The sequence below is a fragment of the Eleginops maclovinus genome, chromosome 20, assembly GCF_036324505.1.
Source record: "Eleginops maclovinus isolate JMC-PN-2008 ecotype Puerto Natales chromosome 20, JC_Emac_rtc_rv5, whole genome shotgun sequence".
Classification (NCBI taxonomy): domain Eukaryota; kingdom Metazoa; phylum Chordata; class Actinopteri; order Perciformes; family Eleginopidae; genus Eleginops; species Eleginops maclovinus.
Genome location: NC_086368.1, coordinates 6385909 through 6395537, shown reverse-complemented (window position 1 = coordinate 6395537; position 9629 = coordinate 6385909). Strand labels below are relative to the sequence as shown.

Here is a 9629-nt window from a genome sequence, read left to right as displayed (position 1 = left end):
TTGAAATTTGACTTAGTTAATTTTATCATGAAGCTGCAAAACAAAACAAAAATGTATATATAATAAATAAAGAGGCTCCACTTTCTGATTTCAATGTACTAAATGTACAAATATTCCTTTGAAAGGATTATCATACAGGTAGGTCTGTATTTAAAACTCCACAAACACACAATCTTGTCATCAGACCAACTTTATTATAGAATAAATATAAACATCACCATTAAAGAATATACAAGAATACATTTACATAAAGACTTACTAACATAACATGTGGAAAAGTAGAAAAGGCCATATTGGTACAGGAATACCTGAGCTGATTATACAAATAGCAACCAACAACAACAACAACAACAACAACAATAAAACACATTAACGCCAAATTATGAAGTATGCAGGGCATTCATTAGATAAACACACACCTGTTAAATTCACATATCCACATGTTTATATAATATTACAGTATACAGTTGAATACAGTGACATTTATTTAACATTATTCTATTTTTAAGTCTACATTTTTGGAATCCCTGTCGTTTACTTGCATTACTATGTATCATGCACGATTGTGCTAAAGTTCTTTTGCTTTATTCGTTTTTTATGTCCTAAATATATTTTTATTACCAAAAACTGTGCGTTCACTTTTGTGATAAAATAAACAATGTTGAAATCATAAATCTGTGAGTTTATTGAATATGCACAGATAATACACTTTTTATTCCATTCCCTGCAGTCTAAAAGCAGATTGAGCTATTGGAATTGAACATGTTCATTGCTTTTGAAGGGACCCTATTCTGCTAATTTTCAAGTTTATTCCTGTATGTTCTGCCTCTACTGGGACATGTCTCCATGCTTTAATGTTCAAAATGCTCTTTATTTTTCTCATACTGCCTGTGCTGCAGCACCTCTTTTCACCCTCTGTCTGAAACCAGAGCCCAGTCTGCTCTGATTGGTTAGCTGGCTGCCTCTGTTGTGATTGGTCAACCGCTTAGAGATGTCCTAACCCTTAGCCTATCACGTACAATGTGTTGGAGCGCTAGCCAATAGAAGCGTGAATATTAAATAGCGGAATCACTGTGTACTGGAAGTAAACAAAGGAATCAGATAGTGGCGTTTCAGGCAGGGGGGGGGGGGGGGGGGGTAGTGTGTGAGAGAGAAACTCCCTCTGGAGGTTAGTAAGGGATTTTAGCCATTGCAGACCATTTGCATGCACTAAAAACTATACACCCTACAGAAAAGATCCCAAAGAGAATAATAGGGCTCTTTAAAAGTTCAGAATTTGAAAAGCTATGTAGGCATGGTGAAGCTTCATTTTTCTCCAGGATTTTCTGCCTCATCCCGGTTTATTCCAGACTTCCTGTTTGAGGGGTTCACCTCAGCGTCTTCTGTTTAACGATCTGGTCTGAGAGCCAGTCCAGACCCTCCACCAGACCCGACCCACTGACAGCACAGGACGCTTGCACAAACCACTACACACACACACACACACACACACACACACACACACACACACACACACACACACACACACACACACACACACACACACACACACACACACACACACACACACATTAATATGAATCTGATTTCCATGAGGGGCAATCACTGTGTCCTGTGCTGCAGCCTCAACAGTGATATTTTTCATTTTTAGTTCCAATTCCAATTCTCAACCAGCTCTAAGTATAAGTCTATTTTAAACTGTATAACCAAAATATATTCATTTATTCACTTAAGGACAATTCAAAACCACACTTAGTAATCCCAATGGCCGTTACAGTATAACACAGTCTTTACTTGAACCTTTTTCACAAGATAAATACAATTTTGTATGTTTGCCCTTTCATTTGTTCAATATATTTTCCTGGTTTAGTGCACAACATTTTTAGAAAGCTTTAAAATAAATGTTGATGCAAATCATTGACATATCCCAGAATGTGCATTTAGTACAGACATTTAACATTTAACTTATATTTGAAATAATTTTCAGGTTAAAACCCTTTTTAAGTAAAAATGTGGAACTGGGAGACAAAAAGTTAAATAAATGTTTGTGAAGCTTTCAGTACAATGGTGAGTTTTTATTATTTACTTTTAGCATCAATAAAATGTGACGCACTGCATCAGATCTGACGTTTCAACAGGTTAAGGGTGGGCTGGGTATCGGTAACACTCACCGGCTGTGAGACTCCTGATAGGTGGAGAGCCTCGGTGATGTCACTGACGGTCATGGCTCTGGGTAAATCCTGCTTGTTAGCAAAAACCAGTAAAGCTACGACCCTCAACTCATCCTCCTCCAACTGCAACACAAAACATTACCAACTAAAAAGATGCTGATTTAAAAGTACAGATTTCAACCAATCAGAAACATCATCTTCTAATGTTTAATCAGAATCAGAAATACTTTATTGATCCACCAGGGGAAATTTAATTTTGTTATAGTTAATAATAAAAATAATGTTAACATTAATCAAATCAAAATAGCGATCAAATATAATTTAAAAAACAAAACAAATAATTAAACAAACAAAATGTTTAATCATCATGCAAACAGCTGAACATGTGTGTTATAAATAAAAGAAGTAAGCAGGGTACCATCCTGTGCAGCTCGTCAGCACCTTCTTTAATCCTCTCTGGGTCGTTGCTATCCACCACAAATATCAGACCCTGAAGACAGACAGACAGAATAAATAAATATATATTCTTCAAAATACACAATGAAGAACATAACATGAACATGAAGCCACATTTTTTTGATGGGATATCTTGTTTTTTTGTTACATTTTTGTATGTATGCTTTTTTATATTCTAGAAATAAAGATCAAAAACAGTAAACAGTAGTAGTAGTAGTAGTAAGGTATTACCTGTGTGTTGGTGAAGTAATGTCTCCACAGAGGTCTGATGATAGTCTGACCACCAACATCCCAAACTGTGAAACTGATGTTCTTATACTCCACTGTCTCCACATTGAAACCTGCGCACACACACAAACACACACACACACACACACACACACACACACACACACACACACACACACACACACACACACACACACACTTTAGTTACTATGTTATATTTAATAAATGTAAGCGTGAATCAATGTAAATACTGACCTATAGTCGGGATGGTGGTGACGACTTCGGCCAGCTTCAGTCTGTACAGTAGGGTGGTTTTACCTGCTGCATCCAGACCCACTGCACACACACACACACACACACACACACACACACACACACACACACACACACACACACAAGAAAAAGGTGAAATAGTATTCACAACCTTTACCGACTGTAAAGTAAAAGCAAACTTCGAAATACTCCACACATACAAAATAGTAATGGGGAATTTACTTTATTTTAAATAAATACTAGTAGTTTACTTTAAATACATTTTATTTTCGTGATTAAACTAATTTCAGTATTAAAAGCAGGACTTTTGCTTTTAAAATAATATTTTCACAGTGTGTTATTAATATGTTTTACTTAAGTAAAGGCACTACTTCATTGACTGGCAACTACTATTAATAGTATTACGTACTTTGTCTTGAATATGAAAAAAAGTATCAAATATATACAAAATAAAAGTACTTATCACTTCAGACACAATTGAAAACACCTTACAGGAGCTCAAAACTACAACACGTATATAAAATAAGGAAAAATAAGGGATTACAATATCTTAAAAGTATCTTAAAGTACATAACAATCAACATAGAAGAGAGGAATTAATTAATTTACTTGTATTTATTTTAATTATTTTGAGAGCAAAATATCAAAGTATAACATTTAATTTAAGAGAACAACAACAACAACAAAAGTAACAATAATCATCAAAATAACAATAATATTCTCACCCATTAAAATCCTGACAGGTGTTTTGGAGGTGAACCTGGAGAAGATGTGTGAGATGATGACTCCCATCGTTCAGGTAGAAAGTTTCAAACTGCTAGTGCTGTCACTGTAAGTGTGTCAGTGCTTTTATAGAGCGATGTGTGTGTGTGTGTGTGTGTGTGTGTGTGTGTGTGTGTGTGTGTGTGTGTGTGTGTGTGTGTGTGTGTTTTCCATATTGTCATCCCCGCTGCTGTCAGCACCGTACACGGTGGCAGAAAAATCACAACACATCGGAAAACATTACTTCCGCTCAAACACCCTTCCAAAATAAAGGCACACTTGTTGAATTTCGTTGTGCCGTAGAGCTCCAATAGTCTCCAAAAACTGATCAATGAGCCCTTATTTCCATAAACATATCACACAATCGTTTATTTTGGATCAATCAATCAATCACACACACACACACACACACACACACACACACACACACACACACACACACACACACACACACACACACCATCCTTTTGCCATAAATACTAACTGGATTATCCAACGCTCGAAATATTCCACACTAAATGCAGTATTTACTCCTGTTTCACTGACGTTTTCTTAACGCTACAGTGACCAGTTTTTCTAGTTCATTATAATTATTAAATTTAAAGAAACAATATGTGTGTGTTCTGTTAAGGACCCATGACACGTTTTTGGTTTTGATCTTTTCATTAGCAATAACAAAACTAAAGAATGACAATAGACTGATCTTTTCAGTACAGTGCTACAAAAGCATATTGTAAAAAACATATCTAGTCTTATAATTAAGATTTAGGGAGATACATATTTTTAAACAATGTATCAAACTATATACTTAAAGCAAATCACAGCACTGATTAATGTAAGAACATTAAATAAAATCCATAACAAATAATACTTTGTTGTTCTCTCCCCTTTTTAATGCATATTTTGTGGTTGCAATATAGATTATTTTCAGTGGCGGCGCCAGAGTATTTTTTCTGGTTCAACTACGGTGGCGCTAACCCATACAGCGGAAGGGCTCAAATCAATGCCATAATTTCAATGTGAATATATATTCAATAAAACAACACCCTCCCACAGCTAGAAACACGCGCGCGCACACACACACACACACACACACACACACACACACACACACACACACACACACACACACACACACAGCGACGGTACAGTTAATAGTTACGTTGTCCTAAAGCCATATATAGTCTACCACAGAACAGCCAAGAGTCAAAACTCAAAACAAATTAAGTAAGAGCACCACCACTACCCAAAAAATGTCGGCAGGCGAAGCAGAAAGTTGCGTCCATCTCAACCGAATATTCAAGCCAGCTGTATGTGCCAAACCAGGCAGCATTGAAAGATCTCTGCTGGTTACCTATTAGCCTTGAGGAGTACATTTTCCTCATGGCGCACCGCGGTCCATCCCCGGGTCCTTGGCTAATGTCAGTGGTAGCATTAGCATCATGGCCAGAGTCCGTGCCCGCAGTGCTTGGCTGTGGCTGCCTGATGGCCAGCCCCTTTCCTCGTCCTCTTCCTCTTCCTCCTGCTCCTGCTCCATCTCCTCTTCTTTTTGCTCATCTTCGTCCGGACGAGCCTGGCACATGGAAGACGCGGGACCGGAGTGGTCGTCTTCCCCTGCAGGTGTCAAAGGTGTGTCCTTATCCAACACGCCCGCCACCGCCATCAGTTGTCCCGTCCGACGACGTTTAAAAACAAATGTATCCATGATAAAGTTTGACCTGAGCTTAATAAGCTACGAGCACAATAGAACTTCCAGTTAACTTCCGTGTGTTGAGTGTACGCTCGACTACTTCCGGTAGGTTGTGTTGTTGTGGAGATTGGAGACGCTAGTTTGGAGTAGCTGCTAATAATTTGATTGACAAAGTTTAAATATGAGTGGATTTCGGGTGAAAGAGAGGCGGTTGGCGTATCGTCGAGGTACAATAGTACTATAAGCGGTGCGATTTGACAAAAAAACAGAGGGGGGGATGTTTTTTAAAATTTATTCATAGACAAGAACATTGGACTTTTAACTTGCATAACTAGGGAGAAAAAAACGCAAAAAGTAGACAGGCCCTTTTTTCGGGTCCGTGGATTAGTCCCCATCACAACATGGCAAAACTTTTAATAACCCATACATGTTTCTATTCAACGTCACAAAAACATGCGTACGCACTAACAGGCAGAAAGCACCATAGAACAGCATCAATGCTCTCCATGAAAAGACCCTCCAATTAACTTAAATCAAACACTCAAAATAATTCACTAAATAGCACAACGTGCTGTCAACACTCAGGGACAGGTCTGGAAAACTAGACAAAGTAAACAGTCGGCTCTGGTGACAAATTTGTGGTGGCTTTTTCGTTTTTCCTATCGGGGCATTGTCTGCAGCATTTCGGCCCTCTTCTATCCACAATTCTGCAAATGGGTCCTGTAAAGTAAGATGATATGCTGCTCTGAACGCGTTTCATGTTTGGTTCAGCGCTGTTTTTCCTGCGAAGTTCCCTCACAAAAATGTTACAATGTTTTTGTGTTCGATGACGTTCAGAAATATGCACCGTCTGCCAGAAGGCTGCTGAATAGCCTACTCTGATGTAAAGACACTGAAGATCGTTAGATTTCAAGAGTTTAAGTAGGCTAGCAGTTAAGTTGCATTCATCGCTATCAAGGGGGGGAAATCCTTGTCCCCACCGGAGATAAAAATAATTTAGCAGAGGTAGGGATAGGAAAACCAGAGGGGGGGAAATCCTCACCATCCCCCCCTACAAATCGCACCCTGACTATAAGCTTCCAGAGCTCTCCAGTGGATGTGTCGGTGAGAGCCGAATGGATGGTAAGAGTACGGCGGCACGACTTCACCCCAAGCAAGACGAGTCATGTTCGCAGGAAGCAAACATCTACTGACTTGTATTTTAATTAATTAATTATTTATTTGAAATCTATATCAACTTGGTTTCCCTTCTTGTTCTTTAATTTCCCTCAAGTGGGCCTGACTCATTGAATATTAGTTGGTTTTGGTAGGGCTAACGGTAGGGCTAGCACAATTGTTGGTTGGGCTATAGGCCAACCAAGCCCCACCCTGGCGCCGCCTATGATTATTTTGAATGATATAGAGGAGAAAATACGATTCACAATTTAAAAACAACAAAAGAAATAATGTGATAGATATATTTAAAAAAACATAAATTAATATAATTGATTCAAATGATTCAAATGAATAACACTAAGAAGAAATTGCTGCCTCCATGTAAGTGTCGGTTTTAATAGTTAATACTACATTTTTTTGGGTCTGCTATCGTTGTTTGAGTTTTATTTTGGTAGGAATAAACCAACTTGTTTCCTGCAGAGGATCAGGAAGTGCTGCTTTGTCTCTTCCTCTTGTTGCTGTTGGCAGAACTGACTGTGATTTTCTGTTGTCACGTGTGTGGGTGAGGTATTCTTTTTCTGGCAGTCAATGATGGTTACTTTTAACCATGGCAATGACAGGACAAAGTGATTTCTGTGCATGAAAATATTCACATTTTAAAGAGCAAGTTAGACATATCGGGAATTTTGCTTATTTTCTTTTATTTCTAATATCGGTAGGGTAAATATGAATGAGCTGAGTTAATAACGCTTATTTCAGAAAATGCCGAACAAATTATGTTTTTTAGTTTGGAGAAGCATCATCTGGGACCCCTGTATTTCTTTCACATGTGTAAAATAAGACGTTACAAGGTTTAAGGAAGTGAAACACTGAGATGTATTGACTCAATCAGTAATCTCAGTTCTGGTTTGCTGCGGTTTGTGTTTGAGTGTGATTTTTGATGATGTCTGTGAGGAGGTAGATCTCACAGAGCAATGTAAAATAACTTTCTGTTTTATTATTTCCTATTTCAGTTATTTTTTTATACTCAGTTATATTTCTGGACACATTTAATTTTCCAACACAAATGCCTAAAGCTGTATTAACACCTCCTCCAACCCGTAAGCATTAAAAGTAAAGGTCTTTATGAACAATGACTCTTTTAAAAATAATATATTGAAAATAAAATGTTGTATAATTAGTTTTCTATCGCTGCATATTGAGCATTTCAATGGTGTCTTTTTTTGGTGCTTTTATGAGTAAAAGTAACTACAAGAGTTAGATAAATGTAGCACAGGGAAAAGCACCATATTTCCCTCACAAATGTAGCTGATAAGACATTTACAGCAGTAAGGAAATCAAAAGTATGACAAAGTAGTACAGTACTTAAGTGAGTGTACCTTGTGATGTTCCACAAGGAATAAAACAGCATTGTATTCTGTAGTGTAACACACTACATAAACTGTATTCATACCCAAATTCACAGAGAAGAAACTGACAATATGATTTTGGTGGTGTTTGTCACACAGGGAGCAGCCTGTGGTGTGTTTGTGGTTGGGGAAAATCACAGCAGAGTGAGACATCACTTTGTGTTTTGTCACTCTGTCTCCTCCAGTAGATGATTACAACTCAGTCAGCGCTGATTGTGCAACAGTCCACAAACTCAATCTGAACTGACCCTTTCAAAACTCTGACTGACTTATTGACAGATCATAAACATTGAAATAAAGACAACACATAAACAGTAAATATACAGTATTTCAACCAAAAGGGACAAAGCAGGTCGAAAATACTATAACAACATTTTTGTTTTTATGAAGGCTACAAAATTACATCATTATAATTGATTCATTTAAGACTTCATCACTTACAGTGGGGAGAACAAGTATTTGATACACTGCAAATTTTGCAGGTTTTCCCACTTACAAATCCTGCAGAGGTCTGTAATGTTTATCATAGGTACTCTTCAACTTGTGAGAGACGGAATCTAAAACAAAAGTCCAGAAAATCACATTGTATGATTTTTAAATAATTAATTAGCATTGTATTGCATGACATAAGTATTTGATCACCTACCAACCAGTAAGAATTCCGGCTCTCACAGACCTGTTAGTTTTTCTTTAAGAAGCCCTCCTGTTCTCCACTCATTACCTGTATTAACTGCACCTGTTTGAACTCGTTACCTGTATAAAAGAGATCTCTCCACACACTCAATCAAACAGACTCCAACCTCTCCACAATGGCCAAGACCAGAGAGCTGTGTAAGGACATGAGGGATAAAATTGTAGACCTGCACAAGGCTGGGATGGGCTACAGGACAATAGGCAAGCAGCTTGGTGAGAAGGCAACAACTGTTGGCACAATTATTAGAAAATGGAATAAGTCCAAGATGACGGTCAATCTCCCTCGGTCTGGGGCTCCATGCAAGATCTCACCTCGTGGGGCATCAATGATCATGAGGAAGGTGAGGGATCAGCCCAGAACTACACGGCAGGACCTGGTCAATGACCTGAAGAGAGCTGGGACCGCAGTCTCAAAGAAAATCATTAGTAACGCACTACGCCGTCATGGATTAAAATCCTGCAGCGCACGCAAGGTCACCCCTGCTCAAGCCAGCGCATGTCCTGGCCCGTCTGAAGTTTGCCAATGACCATCTGGATGATCCAGAGGAGGAATGGGAGAAGGTCATGTGGTCTGATGAGACAAAAATAGTGCTTTTTGGTCTGAACTCCACTCGCCGTGTTTGGAGGAAGAAGAAGGATGAGTACAACCCCAAGAACACCATCCCAACCGTGAAGCATGGAGGTGGAAACATCATTCTTTGGGGATGCTTTTCTGCAAAGGGGACAGGACGACTGCACCGTATTGAGGGGAGGATGGATGGGCCCATGTATCGCGAGATCTTGGCCAACAAC

The 9629-nt window shown here is 38.6% G+C and overlaps 1 protein-coding gene across 3 annotated transcripts; it reads right to left on the bottom strand.

The window, feature by feature from the left end:
• Positions 1-174: 174 nt before the first annotated feature.
• Positions 175-5201, bottom strand: LOC134882828 (ADP-ribosylation factor 4-like). 3 transcript variants are annotated; one of them, XM_063910791.1, is made up of 7 exons: positions 5137-5201; positions 3854-3888; positions 3111-3191; positions 2859-2968; positions 2590-2661; positions 2172-2294; positions 175-1466 (listed from the first exon to the last, which is right to left on the bottom strand). In XM_063910791.1, exons 2-7 carry the CDS (start codon positions 3855-3857, stop codon positions 1368-1370), a joined length of 489 nt encoding a protein of 162 aa, XP_063766861.1. In that variant the 5' UTR covers positions 3858-3888; positions 5137-5201; the 3' UTR covers positions 175-1367. The 3 variants fall into 3 exon arrangements, with proteins under 3 accessions (XP_063766861.1, XP_063766862.1, XP_063766860.1); XM_063910792.1 differs by having other exon boundaries at positions 3111-3176; positions 5137-5193; XM_063910790.1 differs by lacking the exon at positions 5137-5201 and having other exon boundaries at positions 3854-3996.
• Positions 5202-9629: the final 4428 nt, after the last annotated feature.

Coding starts and splice junctions, on each gene's coding strand:
- LOC134882828 (XM_063910790.1), bottom strand. CDS start 3,920: ATGGGAGTCATCATCTCACACATCTTCTCCAGGTTCACCTCCAAAACA. Junction 2,969..3,110: donor CACCACCATCCCGACTATAG/GTCAGTATTTAC, acceptor GTGTGTGCGCAG/GTTTCAATGTGGAGACAGTG. Junction 2,295..2,589: donor CTGACGAGCTGCACAGGATG/GTACCCTGCTTA, acceptor TTTGTGTTGCAG/TTGGAGGAGGATGAGTTGAG.